Consider the following 23,508-nt stretch of genomic DNA (forward strand, 5'->3'; position numbering starts at 1 on the left):
AACGTAGGACGTCCCGCAGACCCCGCAGAGGAAGGAGGAAAATATAGCACTCATTTACAGAGTCACAAGAATCCATGTTCAGAGTTTTCAAAAGAGTGAGAGGGGAGAGGCCAGAGCCATCGTCCTCACAGCAGGGGCCGTCTAGAGGCCAGAGCCATCGTCCTCACAGCAGGGGCCGTCTAGAGGCCAGACCCATCGTCCTCACAGCAGGGGCCGTCTAGAGGCCAGAGCCATCGTCCTCACAGCAGGGGCCGTCTAGAGGCCAGAGCCACCGTCCTCACAGCAGGGGCCGTCTAGAGGCCAGAGCCATCGTCAACACAGCAGGGGCCGTCTAGAGGCCAGAGCCATCGTCCTCACAGCAGGGGCCGTCTAGAGGCCAGAGCCATCGTCCTCACAGCAGGGGCCGTCTAGAGGCCAGAGCCACCGTCCTCACAGCAGGGGCCGTCTAGAGGCCAGAGCCATCGTCCTCACAGCAGGGGCCGTCTAGAGGCCAGAGCCATCGTCCTCACAGCAGGGGCCGTCTAGAGGCCAGAGCCATCGTCCTCACAGCAGGGGCCGTCTAGAGGCCAGAGCCATCGTCCTCACAGCAGGGGCCGTCTAGAGGCCAGAGCCATCGTCCTCACAGCAGGGGCCGTCTAGAGGCCAGAGCCATCGTCCTCACAGCAGGGGCCGTCTACAGGCCAGAACCATCGTCCTCACAGCAGGGGCCGTCTAGAGGCCAGAGCCATCGTCCTCACAGCAGGGGCCGTCTAGAGGCCAGAGCCATCGTCCTCACAGCAGGGGCCGTCTAGAGGCCAGAGCCATCGTCCTCACAGCAGGGGCCGTCTACAGGCCAGAGCCATCGTCCTCACAGCAGGGGCCGTCTAGAGGCCAGAGCCATCGTCCTCACAGCAGGGGCCGTCTAGAGGCCAGAGCCATCGTCCTCACAGCAGGGGCCGTCTAGAGGCCAGAACCATCGTCCTCACAGCAGGGGCCGTCTAGAGGCCAGAGCCATCGTCCTCACAGCAGGGGCCGTCTAGAGGCCAGAGCCATCGTCCTCACAGCAGGGGCCGTCTAGAGGCCAGAACCATCGTCCTCACAGCAGGAGGGTCTGCAGAGGAGGAGGTGTTGTTGAAGACACAGGGGAAGGGTTCACTAATGGAGACCACTTGCTAGAGGGTATCAGATGTAGATGTGAGGGTACCTGCAGTCTGTGTTCTTATCAACATGTGTTCTGTTGTTCATCATCAACTCATGTTGGAACTGAGTCCAGTTTGAATCTGAAATATAGTTTCATCTCTTTGATGGTGTGTCTTTGACCTCTGTTTGACCTTCTGTCCTCTGCAGACTCTGTCAGGCTGCTGGGGGGGGACTGGTCTGTGCTCAGGCAGACTGGAGGTGAAGTCTGACCCGTCTGACCCGTCTAACCCGTCCTGGTCCTCAGTGTGTGAGGCTGACTTTGACCAGCAGGATGCTCAGGTGGTCTGCAGGCAGCTGGGCTGTGGGGCTCCTTCAGTCCTCCAGGTGGCGCTCTATGGAGGAGGGAGGCTCCAATGGGGACCAAAGAGTTCCAGTGTGGAGGCAATGAGTCTGCTCTCCTGGACTGTAGCTCAGCCTCAGAGAGAAACACCACCTGCTCACCTGGCACAGCTGTTAGCCTCACCTGCTCAGGTAGAGAGGAGCTGTGATTGGTTCATTCTGTTCTGACAGAGAGGGGAAGCCCCGCCCCTTCCTGTGTCCCCCTGGGAACTTATTTCTGAGGAAACGCACGGCGGCGAGAGACGAACAGTTTATAGCGTTTGAATTGTTCCATGAGTTCCACATCTGAGGTCTGGCCGTGTTAAGGATCCTCTTTCAGAGACTCAGACTGTGTTGAACATGGAACACTTCAAACAGGACCAGAAAGGACTGCTCTCTCTCCGCTGAGCATCCATGTGTTTCTGTAATCAGGTCTCATGTTGGTCCACAGGAAGGGGCGGGGCTTCCCCTCTCTGTGAACTCTCTTCCTTTACTGATCACTCTCCTGTTTCTGTTCAGAGCCTGTCAGGCTGGTGGGAGGAGAGAGTCGCTGTGAGGGAGACCTGCAGGTGAGAGGTCAGGGAAAATGGAGACCAGTGGGTGCTCTTAGTGAGAACTGGAACCTGAAGATAGCAGCAGTCGCCTGCAGAGATCTCGGCTGTGGCTCTGCTGTTTCTGTAGGAGAGAGACGGTCCATGGGGATAGATGGGTGGACGATCGATCCTTCCTGTGTTTATTCTGGATCTGCTCTGAGGGAGTGTGCAGAATCACATCCCTTTGCTTCCATCCTGAATCTCACCTGCTCAGGTAAGCCCATCAGTCCCATCATCACAGTAATGCAGCAGCCTGTCTGTCTCTCTCTCACCTGTCTCTCTCTCACCTGTCTGTCTCCCACCTGTCTGTCTCTCACCTGTCTCTCACCTGTCTCTCACTCACCTGTCTCTCACCTGTCTCTCTCTCACCTGCTCTCTCTCTCACCTGTCTGTCTCTCACCTGTCTGTCTCTCACCTGTCTGTCTCTCACTTGTCTGTCTCTCACCTGTCTCTCACTCACCTGTCCTCTCTCACCTGTCTGTCTCTCACCTGTCTGTCTCTCACCTGTCTGTCTCTCACCTGTCTGTCTCTCACCTGTCTCTCACTCACCTGTCTCTCTCTCACCTGTCTCTCACTCACCTGTCTCTCTCTCACCTGTCTCTCACCTGTCTCTCACCTGTCTCTCTCTCACCTGTCTGTCCCACCTGTCTGTCTCTCACCTGTCTCTCACCTGTCTCTCACTCACCTGTCTCTCACCTGTCTCTCTCTCACCTGTCTCTCTCTCACCTGTCTGTCTCTCACCTGTCTGTCTCTCACCTGTCTGTCTCCCACCTGTCTGTCTCTCACCTGTCTCTCACCTGTCTCTCACTCACCTGTCTCTCTCTCACCTGTCTCTCACTCACCTGTCTCTCTCTCACCTGTCTCTCACTTGTCTCTCACCTGTCTGTCTCTCACCTGTCTGTCTCTCACCTGTCTCTCACCTGTCTCTCTCTCACCTGTCTCTCACTCACCTGTCTCTCTCTCACCTGTCTCTCTCTCACCCTGTCTCTCTCTCACCTGTCTCTCACCTGTCTGTCTCTCACCTGTCTGTCTCTCACCTGTCTGTCTCTCACCTGTCTCTCACTCACCTGTCTCTCTCTCACCTGTCTGTCTCTCACCTGTCTGTCTCTCACCTGTCTGTCTCTCACCTGTCTACAGACCTGCTGCTTCAGCCCAACATCTCTGTGTCCTCCTCCATGTACGGGGTCTCCGGGGCCCAGCAGCAGGGGTTCCAGGTGTTCAGAGGCTCCACCTTCAGCATCAGCTGCTCCATCCAGCCTCAGTACCCAGGAGGCTCCTTCCTGCTCAGCTCCTCCACTCACAACTACACCCAGCCAGCTGTCAATCACAGCGCCCACTTCCTGTTCCCGGCTGCAGAGCCCGCCCACCAGGGAAACTACAGCTGTGTTTATCACCTGTTGGTTCGCTCTCATAACTTCTCCTCTGAGAGCCGTCTGCTGTCTGTCACTGTCTCAGGTAAGCTCAGTCTCTCACCTGTCTGTCTGTCACCTGTCTGTCTCTCACCTGTCTGTCTGTCACCTGTCTGTCTCTCACCTGTCTGTCTGTCACTGTCTCAGGTAAGCTCAGTGTGCACCTGTCTGTCTGTCACCTGTCTGTCTCTCTCACCTGTCTGTCTCTCACCTGTCCGTCACCTGTCTGTCACTCACCTGTCTCTCACCTGTCTGTCTCTCACCTGTCTGTCTGTCACCTGTCTGTCTGTCACCTCTCTGTCTGTCACTGTCTCAGGTAAGCTCAGTGTGCACCTGTCTGTCTGTCACCTGTCTGTCTCTCACCTGTCTGTCCCTCACCTGTCTGTCACCTGTCTGTCTCTCACCTGTCTCTCACCTGTCTGTCTCTCACCTGTCTGTCTGTCACCTGTCTGTCTGTCACCTGTCTGTCTCTCACCTGTCTGTCTCTCACCTGTCTGTCACCTGTCTGTCTCTCACCTGTCTCTCACCTGTCTGTCTCTCACCTGTCTGTCTGTCACCTGTCTGTCTCTCACCTGTCTGTCTCTCACCTGTCTGTCTCTCATCTGTCTGTCTGTCACTGTCTCAAGTGTTGAGATCTCCATATTAGGTTGAATAATCACATATATTCTTGTATATCCCAAAATGAAAATGCTTCATATTTTATGGTTTTCTATATTTGTTGAGTGTAAGGCCTATTATGGTTTATGGGTGTCTGATAAGAGCGAGGAGAAAGTTTCTTCCCTCTTCCCTCACAGCAGTACACAGGGGGGGGGGGGGCCTGACTTAAGGAGAAATACATTGAGGCCCCAAAAAGGTGTTTGTTCCATAGCCGAGAATAATATTTTGCAAGTCCTGCACACTAGGGGTCATGTCCTTTTTCCACAAACATGGGAAGGTGTGTCTTATGCCATAGCCATAGAATGTGTCTGGTCAAGTCCAGTTCTGTACATCAGAGGCCATGCCCAGTTTCCACAGATATGGGTATAGAGGAGGGGTCTTTAGGTTGTTCTGTCCTGTTGTTGAGCATAAAGACACTGGTGGAGAGGGAGCAAACTGGAGAGAGAGAGGGGGGGTTCCCCTGGTATACTCTCTCCCGGTAAAAGCTCTCTCCCTGGAGAGCTGGGGTTTTTGCTCTCGGTTCTCTCAAACTTGGTAAATATCTCTCGAATTTCTTTGTTGAATGCTGAGTGAATTTCTTTGTGAAATGAGTGGAATGAATTGATGTTTGTTGAAAGTTAGGACCTGCCACCTGTGAGGAAAGGTCCTCTGAATTCATGCTGGACATAGGTGTGTATATGAATTGATTTGTTGAATGTAAGTTTGAATGTGCTTTTTATTATCACCGGCCATTTATGAGGAGATGCCTCTAAATTCTGTCGGACGATTTTAAATATCACAACTGAATTGGGCAGTTGAAGTTACAATTTATGGTAATAAATGTAAAACTGTGAATTGAGGTTTCACATTAGAACATGATCACAGCATGATATGTTTAGTAGGATTATAATGTTGTAACGAGAAGGTAAAAACCCTATATAAGTGTGGACCAATTTTTCTTCAAATAAACTGATCCCACCTTTCGGATTGGGACAACTTAAAAGACATCTGCGCTATCCTCTCCTGCTTCAAAGGTAAGATTGCACACTGCCACACTCACACTTAGGTAGGGCCACACCTCATTACTGATATCAAAATCCTTCGGGATCGCTTAAATAGATTTAGGGGGTCGTCTGAATTGAAACAGCAGTTCATTGAACCTGGTTCTTCAGGAGTTAGTAGAGGTGAGATCAGGCTGACGTTGGTGGATCTGAGCCAAGCAGCAAACTTACAGAGACTCAATAACTTCGGTTAGGTTCATTAGTAGGTCTGAATAATTTGCCGGAATAAATTATCAGGCCTCCCGACTCCCAAGACAGGTAAGCTCAGTGTTCACCTGTCTGTCTCTCACCTGTCTGTCTCTGCTGTCTCTCACCTGTCTGTCTCTCACCTGTCTGTCTCTCATCTGTCTGTCTGTCTGTCTGTCTGTCTCTGTCTCAGGTGAGCTCAGTGTTCACCTGTCTGTCTGTCACCTGTCTGTCTCTCACCTGTCTGTCTCTCACCTGTCTGTGTCTCACTGAGAGCTTTTTAAAGAGGTCCCACTCTGGGAAACATCTGAAAGCCTACAGAGTGCAGTTAGTGGGACTGCTGGCCTCATGCTGTGATGTCTGATGTCCCCTCAGATCCCCCACCTCTGATCCTCCGAGCCGTCGTCCTGCTGATGGTTCAGCTGCTGACTCTGCTGCTGGCCAGCGGCCTTTACTTCGTCTGCAAGGTAGGCATGTGTTCAGAGGACTGTGATGTGGGCCTGACAGACAGGAGGACATGGAGCTCAGAAGTGAACCTGGCTGTCATGCCTCTGCAGGCCACCAGGGGGCAGCCTGACAGACAGGAGGACATGGAGCTGCAGGAAGTGACCTGACCTGGCTGTCATGCCTCTGCTGCCAGGGGGCACCTGACAGACAGGAGGACATGCTGCAGGAAGTGACAGGACTGTCATGGACAGGAGCCTGACAGACAGGAGGACTGGAGCTCAGGAAGTGAACCTGGCTGTTCCTGCAGAGGAAGAGTAGCAGCTCCTCCCGACACTCACATAGTGGGTGTTTCTCAATCGCGAGTACGCTTGCTTGGTAGCACATGTCTGCCGAGCATCTCAATATGGTCTAGCCGCTGGCCGCGGCAAGTACAACGACACTACACGACACGGCCCCCTACACGACACACCACCTGACACCGACACTACAATTGGCTGAGAGATCGTACATGGCAGATTAAAAACGAATTGCAAATGTTGATTGTAGCATTTAAGCAACTATTAGGCAAATAAATTAATAACCTAGTCTCATCCGTTTGACGACACAACAGTATAACTTTCAACCCAAATCATTTGTCAACAAACGGTGTTTAGTAAACTTTTTTTTAATATAATTAAAATAGGTATTAATGAGATAATCTATTAATTATGTTTGTCTAACTGCTACACATGTATTATACATAAATGTAGATATGTTGTGAACATCTAAAGTTGGTTAAAGTTTTAAGATATACATTATCCCTCATGGGTCATTAAGGACCAGATAGGAGGGCCAGTCAGGCCACTAATGAGCTCAATCATTCACATGTAATTACTTCACTTTATAAATTAAAAGTACTAGGGGTCCTATTACAAAACCTTTGAAGGAATCTGCATCAATTAAAATAAATGTATGGCAAGTATGCGATCAAATTAACATATAATGTCAAAGATATAGCCAATAGACAATCAACATGCTTTGAATATAAAGGAAGAAGAAACAATAAACAGTATGAACAGTTTAAGGTTTTATGTGTAAATTGTGAACAAACCATCTTAATACATCTGGCAGTCTAAGACAGCAAACTAAGCTTCTTTAACTGCTGCTAGAACACTGTTTTACCATGGGGTATTTCTAACAAGACCAAAAAGATAAACAAGGGCTTCCAAAACAGAAGAACACCAACTCAATACAATATTTTACTTTCCTTCAAAACGACAAAAGCACTAATAAAAACCAATACAATAACATAAGGAAAAGTCATTGAAGTGGTTCGCCTGTTGTAAATACCTTGGTATACTGGCTTGATGATTGTCTCTTCTCCTTTGCGTCGGTCCATACCCCCCTTCCCATACTATTATCGGTCAAAAATTGGCCGGTGTGTTTGCACAGTTGATATTTCGTCTGGAACCCCCTTATCCCATTTTGGATGGTTTGACATCTCATTTGTAACAGTCAAAGCCAGATGACAGCAGTGGGGGAATTTCATTTATAATTTGCAATTGCAATAAGTCAAAGATATGTTTACTGTAGATTATAAAATGCTTGTCCATGTAGGCATACGGGAGCATGGGAGACTTTATCAGTGTTGTAGCTGAGATTCTTACCGTTACCAATGATGTATTAATAATAACTTGGATTTATATAGCCGGCCTTTCATCAGAGACCCAAGGTCCTGTAAAAAGAACAGGAGTAGAAACAAACATAAAAAAGGCAGTCCGACGAACAGTTAGACAGACAAAACAAATAAGATTGTGGGCCAAAGACCTTGTCAGACAGAGTGACTTGAGGGCCCCTTTTGAAGGGCGTCAGCGTGGGGATGTTGCAAGATCGCCGCAGGGACGAGCGTTCCAGAGAGTGGGGGCTGCCATACTGAAGGCTCTGTCCCCGAAGGATCGGCAGGTTGGTGCGGGGGTGCCAGAGTCTGAAGACCGCAGGTTCCGGGGTAGGGCATGTGGGAATTGTATTGATTTGATACAAGCAAGCCAGTGTTTCATTGTGTACTTTCAACTACAGTATATGGTCCGGCAAGTTCAGCATTCACTGCATTCACTGTGATGAATATACAATAAGACACTGATACCGTTTTCCTCAATGAACATTTATTGAACAGAACATCATGTGGGAAAATCAGAGGGGCACTATTCAAGCTGGTCTGCTTAAAAACACACAATTACACTGCGCTAAACAGCCACATCGACAAACAACGAGAACCTAAATAGTATGTAATTATATCTAAAACCACAATACGTTAATTACCTGTACTCGGTGCGCCATATTGTTTGTCTGTTCTCTGTAAACCTCATGTCTCCTTAAATATCCTTGCGTCAGCGTCAGTGTCGTCAATTCGCTTTTAAACTGCCATGTACGGTAATGTCTCTCAGCCACCGTAGTGTCGTGTCAGGTGGGCATGTCGTGTAGTGTCGTGTACTGGCCGCGGCCGCAGCTGGACCCTTCTCAAGCATCTTGCTTCAGAAGCGAGTCAAGAATACTTCCTGACATTTGGAAAACGAAGAGTGGAACAGGCTAGCAAGTGTGCAGGTGTGCGTCATCTGAGAGGCCGCGCCTCTTACATCTTCCGCCACAGATTTGGGGAAAATTGGTCCGTGCCCAAAGCATTGTGGGGATTTTAAGACCGTGGAGTCTACTCATGTGCAGCCTCGATGTTTCTCCAAACGGAGTACGCCGGGCTCGGTAGATTTCCAAATATGCTGGACATTGGAACAGTACTTCGGCGGCACTCGATGACGTAGTATGCTTGAAATAGTGGCTCTGAAGCAGCTTTACTCGACATTGAGAAACACCCATAATATCTAGCTTATCCCATCATATAAAGCATAGGATCATTCAGCCCCTGCTCTGAGATACTTTTTGGAAATGTTCTCAAAATGTCTGACTTTTCTCAAAATGTCTGACTTTTGTTTAATTTGTGATCAAGGCTTGTTTTAAAAGGACTTCACTCATCTCATAACATTGATGCTTCATGTTTTACTTGATTTTGCTTTAATATGTAAGAGTTTTACATTTTAGAGTTTTTGCTTGATTTTAGGAAGATTTGAGTTTTGTAGTTAAATAATAAATAATAATAAACTTCAGGTTTGATTTTGATTTTCAGAAAAAAAATGTTAAATGTTGTTCTCGACAAATGATCAAACATTTTGATTAATTTAGTTTTTAACGATTTTTTTTTTTCTTAAAAGTTTAACTTTATTTTGTACCAAATTCTTTATCTTAAATGGTATTAAGTTTTTTGTTTGTTTTATAAGAATTTACCAAAACTCTGTCCTTAAAACGTTTGCATATCTTTTGTATAATTAAGGATTTTGCTTATTTTATAACAACTTTGCTTATTCTTTGCTTATTTTTACGGTTTTTCTCCGTTTTAAACCAAAGGAATATTAATTTTAAATAATGAATTTAAACATTTGTCTGAATTGATAAGAAAGTGTAATTGGAGAGGAAGGGTCTGATATATATGAAGAGGTCAATCAGGTTAAATATAATGAGGGAACATGGAGAGAGACGTATAATGATGAGAACATGTGAATAAATGAAGCCCTGCACACAGACCTGAGATCAGATATCAACCGAGATCACAGAGATTATTTTCTATGTTCAATCAAATAAACGGTGAAACTCTCTGCATGCTTTCAGTTTCTTCTGCTCAGCGCTTTCCTTCAGAGGACATCAGCTCTTCAGAACAGATCTGAGAACAGGAAGTCTTTCCCACAACCTGGAGATATGACTGAGAGAGTCATGAGGAGGGAGTTATTATTCATCTGTATCTACAGCGTCTGACTGATCACCACACATTAAAGAGGCCCTGTCTATTAGTGGTTTATTATTCATCTGTATCAAAACAATTAAGAAAGTGTTCAATTAATTAGAGGCAAAGAAAAGGAACATTTAGGGTGTTTCTGTAACACAGTTTATCATTAAATTCAGCTTTTAGGGATTTCTCTTCTGCAGTTTAAGCAGTAAGAAGAATCGCTAAGAAAATGGTCAGTTTTATCTTTATTTTAAAGCCAATTAGCCGGCATTTTTAATCGTAAATAAATCATTAACAGCAATCAAAAAGAAAGAAAATCAATGAAATAATTAGTGAATAAAAACATATTTCGTGTTGTTTATCTTCAAAGGAAATCCAGTTTTTATTCCCTAAATATTTCCTAGTTTGACTCGATAACTAATATAAAGAAACTGGATCTTCTAAAATATTATGTATTGGTATCTTATAACTTGCGTAGAGGCAAACAAAGGGAACATTAAAGGTGTTTCTGTAATGCAGCTTTTAGTGATATTTTTTATTTGGCATGAACAGAACATTTTTACATTTTCTTTTCAGGTTAGAAATTAAATTCCTTTCTTCAACATAAATTCATTCGACTCCAGAAATGAGTGAAGTATCTTCTGCTTCCCCGCTCAGAAGTCTTCCTGTCCTTAACGAGCTTCCTGTCCTTAACGAGCTTCCTGTTTGTGGTTAAAGTTTTTAACGTCGTGCAGTATTCATCCTTTAATGACGGCGATCGGTCGCAGTTTGATCGCCTTCTGACTGATTCCTGCGTCGTGACACGTGTTCACAACGTCCGTCACGTTCTTGTACGATTCAGGAGCCTGAAGGAAACACGGGAGAAAAATAATTTAGTGTTTGCATAGTATGGAAGAGGATTAATGCCAAAGAGATGAAAAACAACAAAGAAATCCATTGTTGTTTGCAAAGTACGGAAGCCAATTCATGCCAAAGTGTAAAAAACAAAAAGATATTCCGAGGGAAGTTTAAAAAATAAAATGCTTGATTGTTTGCAAATATGGAAGCCAATTAGTGCCAACGTGATGAAAAATAAAAGATTATTGAAAATAAATAACAAATCTGTCAATAAGAAATGTATACTGAAATGAAACTAATAACAATTTTAAGAAAGCGTGGATAATATCTAAGATTAAAGTAACAAATATACGAGAAGGGTTAGGGTTAGGTGAGGATAAAAAGTTAGAAAATCACATTTCCGTAAAAAAGAAAATCCCATTTTAAATAGAAGTATCGAAAAAAAATATATATGAAATTATGATATTTGATTAAATTACAAAAGAAAATCAACAAAAGATTATTTTCTTGAAAACAAAACAGTTAAGGAAGAGGTTTAGTGCCAACTTTGAGTCGCAAAAATAATATCAAAAAATGTTCCCGAAATGTTAGAGGTGACAAAGTCGCCGCCACAACCCAAACAAAGAATAACCCAATAATGATTGAATTACTGATGTGAAAAATAACCCCTCCTCACCTCCTCCATGACGAGTTTTGGCGAGGCGACCCTGATGGCGATTCCTTGATCGGCGAGTTTGTCCAAAACGTCCTGGAAGCCGATGTTTCTGCGAGATTTCGCCCGGGACAGAGCGCGACCCTGAACACAACACAGGTACGGATCAATTCATTATCAATTCATTATTAAAATATACTAGAATACAAATGTACAAGAATTAAAGTGGAACATTTAAGAGAGAAAACAACAAATATTTCCTGAAACATAATTCCATTATTATCCAAGTTTTTTAAAATTCCGAAATATCAAATTTATGTAGAAAGCTAATTAATTAAAGTGGACCTATCATGCTATATTTGAATAATATATTGTAGAGCCATACCTATATAAAACATGTCTGTGAAGTTTGTTTTTCAAAATACCAAACAGATCATGCATTTTAGCCATGCCTCATTTCGCTCTATTTGCTCTTTCCAGCCCTGTTTTTGAAAGGGCTGATTCTGTGACGTAGCTTTAATGCAAATGAGCTGCAGCTGACCACGCCCCCCTGCAGGAGAGGGGAGCGTGCTTTGAGATGAGGGGGAGGAAAAGAGAGGCTCCGTCCTCCGTGTATTATTCTTATATGATTATATAGAGTCATTATTCATTTGTTTTAAAGCTCAATAAATAACAAAGAAGACCTTTGAACGGCACTTTTCTAATTTTGTGCGGAAGATTTAAACTTTAACGGACATGTTGACCGGTGAAACAAAATCTAGTTTATAAACATCTCCGTGGTAAAATGTTTAGAACACACAAGCAGAAATCTGCCGGAGTGTTCTGGCACATGTCCCTTGAAAATGAAGTCTAGCCACAGATTCTTGTCTTTTTCCAGGGATGGCATTGCATGCAGTCCCTTGTCCTTGTCCCGATTCTTGCAGCCAACAACAGCACAACGTTTAACTCCCTTAGACATCCTGGCAAGAGCATGCAAAAACACAGACTGGGGGAGATTAAGCTTTCCGACAGCCTATATGCGAATGAGAGGTTGGGCAATGGCCATGGCCCAACCTCTCATCCCCCTGATAGGTGGAGAGTTGCCCATATAGGCGGAGCACCCCTTTTCTGACGTCAGAGAAATTCAAATCTCTATCAGCTCCGTTGCAGCCCCGTTTTTAGAGATTTGGGTATGGAGGAAAAGAGAGAGAGGGTTGTGTTTTCTGACACTTGGTGAGTTCCCTGACACACCGGGGACACATATTCATGTATAACAGACGTAGAAAAATGCATTTTGCATGATAGGTCCCCTTTAAATTAGTTAAATCTCGTACGGCTCCGTGACAGGTGGTCCCGAAGGTCTCCGTCATGCCCTTCTCTGTGCCGGTCAGGACGTAGCTGCAGGTTCCCATCGTTCCTCCAATCAGAACCGGCTGTCCGGTGAGCTGAAACACAAACAGAAACAAAACATAAATTAACCAATTAACTCTCCGTCAGCTCGTTAAGACCCTGGTTAACAGAAACATACATTTACCAATTAACTCTACGTTAGCTCGTTAAGACCCTCGTTAAGACCCTCGTTTAGACACTCGTTACGACGCTTGTTAAGGCGAGACACCCCAGGTGAATAGGGTAATTCTTTTAACTTAAAGATATCAGCTAGACATTTCTCCAGTTACTTACTGTATTGTATTACAAGTTTTCTGAAATAGCATGTTTAAATATGCAAATGAGCCATTATCTCATGAAATATGCGCATATTTTAACACATTTCAGGAACCAAAATCTGAACTTTGGATAAAGCCAGGATCAAAATTATTGTTTCATTTTGTAGTCATATTAGTATCTAAGGCTTTTACAGAAGGGATTTTGGATATCTCTTTGTATCACTCCATAAATCAGAAAATACTGTCAACAGCCCTAAAATATCAATTTTCGCCATGTTTTTAGGTATAAAATGTTATATAATTTAGGCTATGAATTATATATGACCAAACCCTTCTGTAAAAGCCTTCATAATATTGATAGGAATAGAACTGGAAGGTTTGGTGTATGTACGTGCTACTGAAGTGGACATTTCGAACTCAGAGTAGGAGAAAAAACTCATTTTGAGAAAACGACCTTTAAAGATTGCAGTGTGGCGCTAGCTAAACCCTCCTGTTATCTGGATGATAGCTTGCGCATCGTCGCACTCCGTGAAGGTATTTCATGTTCAGGGTCATTTGTTTTTTGTATAACCTTGCTTTGTGCAAGTGACAATTGTTGTCGTCTTCTCTGTGAACGTTTTTTTCGCCGTTCTTTTGCCATTTTGAGATTTAAATTTCCAGCGAAAGCTAACCAGGAAGTGCTTTAGCACACCACGTGACGCATCTGAACGAATCACGTTGTCAGAAATTGACACCAGCCAATGAGATTTTGTTTCTTGGTTTAAGACCCCTTTGTACTTTCACGATTGGTTGCTGATACAAAGGAAATGACCATATTTGGATCCGATGAGATTGTGCAGGAGAGACTGAGCTTTCCAACGATACCTCTGATGACATGGTGCAAACAGCGGTCGCTGTACTTTATGTTACGTTAGAAAGCTAACTTTTGGTGAATTTAGGAGAAACCTACAGACGCAAATAGACAAACTATAGTAAAATAAACACTTAAATGTGTATTTTGTACGTTTTCCTTCCAAAAGCCTGAAAGAAAGTTATGGAATCAAAATAGCACAAAATCTCAAAATTGACCAGTGCAGGAAAAACGATGTTTTTGCCTGCCGTGTCTCGCCTTAAGACCCTCGTTAACAGGAACATACATTCACCAATTAACTCTACGTTAGCTCGTTAAGACCCTCGTTTAAGACCCTCGTTTAAGACCCTCGTTACGACGCTTGTTAAGACCCTCGTTTACAGGAACATGAATTAACCAATTAACTCTCTCCGTCAGCTCGTTAAGACGCTCGTTAAGACCCTGGTTAACAGAAACATACATTTACCAATCAACTCTACGTTAGCTCGTTAAGACCCTCGTTAAGACCCTTGTTTAGAAATTCGTTACGACGCTTGTTAAGACCCTCGTTAACAGGAACATAAATTCACCAATTAACTCTACGTTAGCTCGTTAAGACACTCGTTAACACCCTCGTTAAGACCCTCATTGTTAAGACCCCTCGTTAAGACCCTTGTTCAGATTCCCGTTAAGACCCTCGTTAAGACCCTCGTTGTTAAGACCCTCATTGTTAAAATACTTAAGACGCTCGTCGTTAAGACCCTCGTTAAGACACTCATCGTTAAGACCCTCGTTAAGACCCTTGTTAAGACCCTCGTCGTTAAGACACTCGTTTTAGACACTCGTTAAGACCCTCGTTAAGACCCTGAGGAAGACACTCGTTAGCACACTCGTTAACAGAAACAAATTCACTACTGAACTATCTGTCAGCTTGTTAAGACCCTCGTTAAGACCCTTTAAGAGGCGGTGTGATGCGTTCAGGGACCTGGTAGTCGACGGGGATGAGGGGGTGGTGGGGGGGGAAGGCTCGGGTGGACCCCTTGCGATGGATCAGGAGAGTTTTCTGCCTCCCGTCCACCATGTGCTCCTCCACTTTGGCGATGTTGTGAGAAACGTCGTAGATCACGTGCATGTCGAGGTCGTCCGGAGTCGTGACGAACACTTTGGCGAACGCCTGGAAATAAAGAGGGGGGGGGGGTTAGGGAATGTTAGAAACATCTCCCTGGTCCCCGGCTTGAGCTTCAATCTCAGGATCCATGTATCTGTGATCCTCTCCAGAATGGAAGTAGTCATCACATACAGAGCATCAACTAGTTCCTGAACAGTGTCCTTCACATGCTGATATCCAAGAGAGGGAGTTACACAGTCACAAGATGGAGGAATAGAAAGCAGTATTCAATGTTTACTTCATTTCATTGTCCCGCTCATGGTACGCATAGCCAAATGTACAATAATTGCCAACAAAACATGTCTCTACACACCATTGATCTTATATGACCTGCCCCTTTCTAAAAAAAACAAAATAAATACAAATAGATGGTCTACCCTTCATAATAAAAAAAAGTGTTCACAGCCACACATAAGAGTACACCCTCATCTGAGTCCTACTGGAGAAGAAGGTGGAAAGCGGCGCCTAATAATAATAATAATAACAATAACAATGGGACCTGCAATTAAAGAACAGACATCACATCAAAGACATAAAAAATATTCAACAATGCAGGACCAGAGTACATTATTCACATTCTGCTTCATACAGTCCCATCTTTCTTCATTTATACCATTTCTTTAACTGAAAAATACACATACAATTCTTTAGATCAGGGGTGGGCAAACTTTTTGGCTCGGGGGCCACTATGAGTTTTAAATTTGACAGACGGGCCGGGCCAGTAGCAGATCGATAAAAAAATATTTAGCTGTCCACTCCTCATTATACACTCGGCACTCATTGTCGACTTTTCTTTTCTTTGGTCCACTCATTGTTACAGATGCAGGTTCAAAGGTGAATTATTGCGTCATTGCGTCATCGTTGGCGTCATGACGTAACCGTTTACGTGCCTTCTTATGACCCACACAGCGTTTTACGTTGCTGATTTTCTCCGTAACACCGCTCACAACAACATCAATAGAGGACTGCGTCTGGTAGTTTGTAATCATACGAAGCCAGATTAAATTAAAGAACTACTTCTCCAGCCTTACCTTTCTCCAGAGTGCCGTGGTGTTTATTAATGTGGTTCAGCTGTATTACCGCCCGCTACAGTGCTGCTCGTCCACCGGAGTTTATTCTACCGTTAACTCGCGGCAGCAGCCGCTGTAAAGTCTTCACTGTCTGACTGTCACACAAGCAGCTGATACATATCCCCCCCCCCATCAGTGAATGTGTTTCAGTCTGAAAGCTGTCTGGCATCACAACGCTGTTATGAACGTTTCTCTGATTCTACAGGTGATGTTAGCATAGCAACCGAAGCTAATCAGACTATCTTGACTACTTGTTATCATATTGTGGCATAAGCCGTTTTCTACACCCATATTTTACCGGCGTAGTTTTCGTTATGATTTGACTTGTGATGGCCACATGTAGCCCATGTATTGATCCGATAGCTGCAATAATACAAAACAGGAAAACGTCTGCCTCTCCACAATGATCAATAACAGTGAACGGATGGTCATTAAAGTAAGGTCAAATAAACAGAATCACACTAAGCCTGGTTCGTGTTGCCTGACTTTATATAAGTGTTTTTAATAAGTGTGTGGTCGTGTTCTAGTCCCTTTGCTCAGCGCTACTGCTTGTTACTTGTATTAGCCGTACTCTCCATGAACTGTTATTGCTGCTCAGGTTAATCTCGACCCCCTCCAATGTAAGCGTGACGTATTTGGTTCTTGGATCTTGCCGGGTTGCCGAGTGGGGCCAGCTGAGAGAATAGACCAGACTCCAGCAAAGGTCATTTGTGTCTAGAGTGCGCCATCTAGTGGGATCAACTGGAATGCCAGGTATTGCAGGAAAAAGGCAAAATGAATGCGGTCTTTACGATAATTTGGACAATTTTGTACCAATATTCGGCGGGCCGGATTAAAAAGCCCAACGGGCCGTATATGGCCCGCGGGCCTTAGTTTGCCCATGCCTGCTTTCGATCCTTTTGTTGAGAATTCCACCATTTTACACCAACCACCGAAATACACATTTGCTTTAGAGTAGTCCTTGCATAAGGATGCTTAAATGTAATGTCCTTCTGTGGTCTTCCTTGTCTGATCCAAAAACAAACAGCTGTTGTAAATACCCTGGTAACATTCTGCTTGTTGCCCTGAGCATTACTGATGATGTCTGCAGCTATCTCTTTGAGTTTCAAGAGTCCTGACTTTTAAAACAGTCCGTTGTGTTCTCTTGAATCAGCTTATGAATTATTCTTACTGCCCTTTTCTGTGATATTGACAATGGCTTTATGTTGCTCATATACGTGTTGCCCCACACTTCTATAGAGCAAATACAAAAAGGCAAAATGAGTGAACAGTACAGCACCCTCAATGCAATCCAGCAAATACTTTGCCTTGTTGAGAACAGAAGTATTCCTAGACACTTTTGTTTTAGCATGTGCTATGTGTGATTTCCACGTCAGGTTATCATCCAGCGTCACACCTAAAATCAAAATTCAGAAATTCAATAGAAACTCCATCAGTGAAATGTTTTCATCTTTTTTTCTATTAGCAAAAACCATAAACTTCGTTTTATTCAAATTTAGGGTTAACTTATTTTCATCAAACTATCTTTTAAGTTTGACCATTTCATGTCCAATACACTTTGCTAAAATGTTTGAATCATCTCCTGAACAAAATAAAAGTTCAGATTAGCTCCACGTCAGAAATGAGCATGCTTGTCACATGTCTATCTCCATAGAGGCTGAATCATCATGTTCATCACATAGCTATCATATGCCTCAAACAGTCCTGATGCTCTTCTAGGTAATCATACATCCTGTCATGTTCACAGCTACAGCTGGGATACCTTTGTTATCATGTTACTCTCATGTTGGAAGAGGACATTCAGGATCTTCAGGATCATTGACCCAGGTAGGTGTGTGTGTGTGTGTGTGTGTGTGTGTGTGTGTGTGTGTGTGTGTGTGTGTGTGTGTGTGTGTACCTGTCGGGTCAGGAAGGTCATGGAGGCTCTGTTGACCCAGGCGTAGTTCCCGGCGGCTGCCATGGCCTTCAGGTAGTCCTGGCCCTCGGGGGAGTGGATGCGAGCGCAGGCCAGCTGACGGTCGTTCACCACGATCTGATCGCGCTTCATCGCCTTCTCCATCGCCACCAACGCGTCTACAACCAGGAGAGTTACTTTAAAGTGTGTGTGTGTGTGTGTGTGTGTGTGAGTGTGTACTCACTGAAGAAGTCCTGTATGTGTGTGTCTCTCTGTTTGTGTGAGTGTGTGTCTGTGTGTGTGTGTGAGTGTGTGTGTCTCTGTGTGTGTCTCTATGTGTGTGTGAGTGTGTGTCTGTGTGTGTGTGTGAGTGTGTGTCTGTGTGTGTCTCTGTGTGTGTCTCTATGTGTGTGTGAGTGTGTGTCTGTGTGTGTGTGTGAGTGTGTGTCTGTGTGTGTCTCTGTGTGTGTCTCTATGTGTGTGTCTGTGTGTGTGTCTCTGTGTGTGTGTGAGTGTGTGTATGTGTGTGTCTCTCTGTGTGTGTGTGTGTGTGTGTGTGTAGCCTCGTCTCAATACCCCTCCTCGACTCCTCCTTTCCCTCACTCGCGTCCCTTCCTTGCGTCTTAGCTCCGCCTCCGTAAGATGCGAGCGAGAGACACGAGGAGGTGACGCGAGGACAGAGGAGTCCTCGGGTATTAATTGGGATGTCCTCGTTCACTCAAACGTCACTCTTAAACGACGTCTGTTAATGATGACATGTGCACAGCTGTATCCCCTCTCATCGGGCTTAACTGAATAACCTTTAGAACCTTTAGAACCTTTAGAACCTTTAGAACCGGCCCATTTGTTGTTAAATATGTATTTAAATGATGAATCTTTCTCTTGTTAGTCAAGGAATTCAATGTATGATGGTTGGTCCTGCTTTTGTGTTCCGTGTTGGTGTAAAATGTACATTTCAATAAAATTATAATGATAATAATGTGAAAGCCTTTACTCTGAACATGTGTGTCCTGTAGATCCCCACATTCACCACAAACACACATTCAGGACTGTGCATTTTAAATAATTTAACTACTCAATATTTTAACACAAAACAAAACAAATAATTGTTATTTATCAAGATCTAGCCATTTATGAAATAGCTTTCTTAATAGCTATGTTTTAGTGACGTTCAAGATCATTAAACATGACTTCAATTGTTAGTATAACCTTAAGAAATGAATTGCACATAATAATTCCCACGGAGCTGTGAGCACTTTCCCACTCATTCTTCCAGTTCTCCGTTTTCCTCTCTTGAAATCGACCAGCTGTGAAGGTGGGGGCGGGGCCAGCTGTGAAGGTGGGGGCGGGGCTTATATACGCAAGTAGTGAAAACACTTCCACGTAGTCGTGTATCCTCCCTCTCGTCTCCTCCCTCACCCCTCCTCGACTCCTCCGTGTGCATTTCAGCTATTGGGACGTCCTTCAAAATGGCGTGTCTTGATCGATTTCCGGGTCAAGTCCCGGAGGAGGGGAAGAGAGGAGTCGAGGAGGGGAAGAGAGGAGTGGAGGAGGGGTATTGGGATGAGGCTTGTGTGTCTGTGTGTGTGTGTGTGTGTGTGTGTGTGTGTGTGTGTGTGTGTGTGTGTGTGTCTGTGTGTGTGTGTACCTGTGGCCACCTGGTGTCCTAACCCCCTGCTCCCGCTGTGGATCATCACACACACTTGTCCCTTGTGGTCGATTCCCATCTTCTTGGCTGCGTAGTCGTTGTAGATCTCTTCGACGACCTGGATCTCACAGTAATGGTTTCCAGCTCCCAGAGTTCCCAGCTGCAGAGAGAGGGACGGTTATTAATCAATTACTGAATACACCTGTAAATAAGGTAGGGGGGGGTGAGGGGGGGGGGGGGGGGGTGTACCTGAGGAAGGCCTCTCTTCTTGGCTTTAGACGACACCTTGTTAGGATCGGCCTGAAGCATCCGTCCGTTCTCCTCACAGTGCTCCTTATCCTCCGCCCAGGCATAGCCCTCCCTCAGAGACCAGTCCACCCCCATCTCCAGGGCCTCCTCCAGGTCCCTACAGGTGAGACAGGTGAGAGAGAGACAGGTGAGAGACAGACAGGTGACATAGAGACCAGTCCACACCCATCTCCAGGGCCTCCTCCAGGTCCCTACAGGTGAGACAGGTGAGAGAGAGACAGGTGAGAGACAGACAGGTGACATAGAGACCAGTCCACACCCATCTCCAGGGCCTCCTCCAGGTCCCTACAGGTGAGACAGGTGAGAGAGAGACAGGTGAGAGACAGACAGGTAACATAGAGACCAGTCCACACCCATCTCCAGGGCCTCCTCCAGGTCCCTAATGAGAGACAGACAGGTGAGAGAGAGACAGGTGAGAGACAGACAGGTGAGAGACAGACAGGTGAGAGACAGACAGGTGAGAGACAGACAGGTAACATAGAGACCAGTCCACACCCATCTCCAGGGCCTCCTCCAGGTCCCTACAGGTGAGACAGGTGAGAGAGAGACAGGTGAGAGACAGACAGGTAACATAGAGACCAGTCCACACCCATCTCCAGAGCCTCCTCCAGGTCCCTACAGGTGAGAGAGAGACAGGTGAGAGACAGACAGGTGACATAGAGACCAGTCCACACCCATCTCCAGAGCCTCCTCCAGGTCCCTAATGAGAGACAGACAGGTGAGAGACAGGTAACGTAGACCAATAAACCCCCATCTCCATGGCCTCCTTCTGGTCCCAGACAGGATTTGACACAGGAGAATTCAGGTATAAAAAGGTAAACTCAGGTGAGTTGTTCTTACTTGGCCCCCATGGGGATGACCCCCTTGGACCCCACCCCCACAGGAATGTGATCGAACAGAGCCTGAGCGAGCTGCTCCTTCACCGGCTGAACGTCGCTCTCATCCAGGTTCGTCCTGAGCAGCCGCACGCCGCAGTTAATGTCAAACCCCACACCGCCTGCAGGGGGCGACAGAGAGACGCTTTAATATATTAATAACATGTTAGCATTATTTTCTCGTAAATCAGTATGTTTTTCATAATTTTAATCGAAAAGAAAACACACATTTTAATTACATTATTCTCATACATTTGTGACTTAAGTCTCTGAGAATTATTGATATTTTTAAGTCTGTTTTTCTTAGTACGTTTGTTTTTGTTTATTTCGGAGGATATCAACGTTTTTTTCTCGTGAATTTCTGAAGGTTATCTTGGATTTTCTAAGGTTTTTTTTCATCTTTGTACGAGTATAAAATAACATAACATCGTATAAGTAAAGTTATTAAAGCGTGTTCACCTGGAGAAACCACGGAGTTGGGGTCGTTCATATCGAAGGCCGCCATGTTTCCGATCGCAAACCCGTATCCAGAGTGAACGTCCGGGAGACCGATGGACCTCTGAGGGCGAAATAAACAACGTACAATTCAGGATGAAGCTTTGACGGTCCAATAAATCTAATATCTTTAATATGTATATATGACCCAAATATGTATATGCATTACATTAATGTACACAATATCTGTTTGTTTTTTTATTATTACTGCACATATTTTATTTAATTCTATTGCATTGTAAATACTGCTATATTTTACTATATTTTTTTGTATTTTTAATGTTATTATAGTGTTCTTATAATAGTTCTGTATGCACCACGACACCAAGTCAAATTCCTCGTACATGCTAACCTACCTGGAGATAAACCCGATTCTGATATGTTCATTTAATTCATTTCATATTTTAAAAGTTACTTAAAGGTAGGGCAAGTAATTTTGGAGAAACCGGCTCGAGTGGCTAGAATTTGAAAATACACAACCGGAGAAAATCTGCCACTTCCTCACAGAGCCCCTCCTCCAACACACACGAACGCGCACATGACCAATGAGGGCACGAGATAAGTTTGTGCACAGATGGAAGGCTGACAGGCAGGTAGGCCATCCAGTCATCTGACCCGGGCCGAGGCAGATGATTGGTCGTGCTTTTTACAGCGCCACGGCTTCCACAGATGACATGTTTGTATGTATTTATTGTCAAAGCATTTCATATATTCATTGCTATCGGGATGTTAAGAGCATTCCATGGAATATAACAAGTGTTTCTGAAGTGAATTACCTACCCCACCTTTAAGTGTATATAATTGTAATAATCTCTAATCTGTGCCGTTTTTCATTCTCACCCTGTTGCCGTTTAAACGACTGAATTTCCCCTCAGGGATGAATAAAGGTCCATCTTATCTTATCTTATCTTAAATCCTCCAATTAATCTCGTTAAGACGATACTCACGTGTACGATGCCGGGCAGCGCCGCCACGTTCCCGATCTGCTTCATGGCGGGGAGAAACCCTCCGAAACCTGAAGAGCAGAAGCAATGAATAAATAAATGTTAAAGTTCATTTGTGCTGTGATGGAATAGCTTAATGTGTGAGGTGCTCAGCAGCTGACCTCCTCCTTTACAGGCGTTACGAAGCTCCTCGAACATCAGCTTCTCCAGAGGCTCGTTCACGTAGAAGTTCCCCTCGACCTGTCAAAACAATTCAATCAAATACAACGGTAACATGCTATTTTCATGGTTAATATATACGTGGAAGCTGAAGAAGATTGGCTGCAGATGGTGTTTTAAATATGCACTGTTGGTTTAATGGATATTAATTATTATAAAAGCTGCATTTTTTTAGGAAAAAGTGGCAAAACTAATACGTTTTCAGCCAAATAAAGATGGAAATGTGCTGCTTTTCTTTGTTATATGTTATATTTAAGTGAATATATATACCAAAGACTGACAAAACCTTACATTTATTGTGCTATAATCTATTGTTATAAATATACATTTTGATGGTCTTGGAAATATTAGGCCATGCTATTTTATTAGTGACACTTACAATTAACTCAAATGGTTAATTAGAACCCGTTTAACTATTATGTAGGGTGCATATGAAGCCAATAAATAGATTATATTATTTAATATTTTCACATGTTTACTTATTTATTAGGACACACCCTTTAATAGCTACGTTATTAGTCATATAATATTTGCTTTATAACTGAGCTTCGTCAGCAGGTTTTAACTTTCATTTGCAGCTGATTTCAGGGGGTACTTTCACTGATTATTGTGCCTGCATTATCACAAGTATTATGGTATGTTTATAGGGGTTTATCTGCAGGTTAAAGTCTACAGAACATGTGCTAACTGCCTGTATAAATAACTGAGAGCTACCATGCTAACAGCTAAAAGTGTGTCTTACTTGCATGTTGGGAACGAAACCCTTTTTAATCCTCCAGGTGTTCTTCCCGATCTTGTCCAGGAACTGCAGCTCATCATTATAACTGCGACTCATTGTTGTGGGGAGAATATATTAGATGTTTAAAGAGTTTAAATCTATTTTTATGCTGCGTTTCACCGGTTTGTTTAACGCCAAGTGTCAGTAGTCACTGAGGTACGGCAGCTCGGAAGCTATTTAAAGAAAACGCGTTTGTTTTTTTGGCATGACGCATGACAGTTCTACTTAAAAAGAGCAGATGAATAGTGGAATTTTTTATTAAATTGAACACTCAATAGTATATGATATTATTTTATAAGTATTGAAGTCGGGAGGCAGTGCGTTGTAGCTAAAAACGTATCTACTCGCTTGCCGTAGTTGTAGTCAAATAAATTGTAGTATAATTCGAGCCTTCAAGTACAAGCGGATGTTCGACTACTAGCCTTCAAAACAAAAGCTTGCTATCAGTTTTGTAGCTTTCTTTTCTTCAATTGAACACATTTGAAGACGTATATGTTATAATTATTT

General features: G+C 44.2%; 1 protein-coding gene across 1 annotated transcript; it reads right to left on the reverse strand.

The window, feature by feature from the left end:
• Positions 1 to 10,153: 10,153 nt before the first annotated feature.
• LOC117488263 (tRNA-splicing ligase RtcB homolog) lies at positions 10,154 to 23,167 on the reverse strand. The gene is made up of 12 exons (XM_034137067.1): positions 22,966 to 23,167; positions 22,166 to 22,244; positions 22,008 to 22,075; positions 21,025 to 21,124; positions 20,531 to 20,687; positions 19,631 to 19,787; positions 19,382 to 19,541; positions 17,737 to 17,912; positions 14,587 to 14,775; positions 12,440 to 12,550; positions 11,151 to 11,270; positions 10,154 to 10,482 (listed from the first exon to the last, which is right to left on the reverse strand). Exons 1-12 carry the CDS (start codon positions 23,056 to 23,058, stop codon positions 10,375 to 10,377), a joined length of 1,518 nt encoding a protein of 505 aa, XP_033992958.1. The 5' UTR covers positions 23,059 to 23,167; the 3' UTR covers positions 10,154 to 10,374.
• Between the last annotated feature and the right edge of the window lie 341 nt (positions 23,168 to 23,508).

The sequence above is a fragment of the Trematomus bernacchii genome, unplaced genomic scaffold, assembly GCF_902827165.1.
Source record: "Trematomus bernacchii unplaced genomic scaffold, fTreBer1.1, whole genome shotgun sequence".
Taxonomy (NCBI): domain Eukaryota; kingdom Metazoa; phylum Chordata; class Actinopteri; order Perciformes; family Nototheniidae; genus Trematomus; species Trematomus bernacchii.

Excerpts from the sequence above, each read along its gene's own strand:
- LOC117488263 (XM_034137067.1), bottom strand. The coding sequence starts at position 23,058 with ATGAGTCGCAGTTATAATGATGAGCTGCAGTTCCTGGACAAGATCGGG. Across the intron at positions 22,245-22,965 it reads GTTTCGTTCCCAACATGCAA|GTCGAGGGGAACTTCTACGT; the intron begins GTAAGACACACT and ends TTGTTTTGACAG. Across the intron at positions 14,776-17,736 it reads TGACCTTCCTGACCCGACAG|GCGTTCGCCAAAGTGTTCGT; the intron begins GTACACACACAC and ends CTTTATTTCCAG.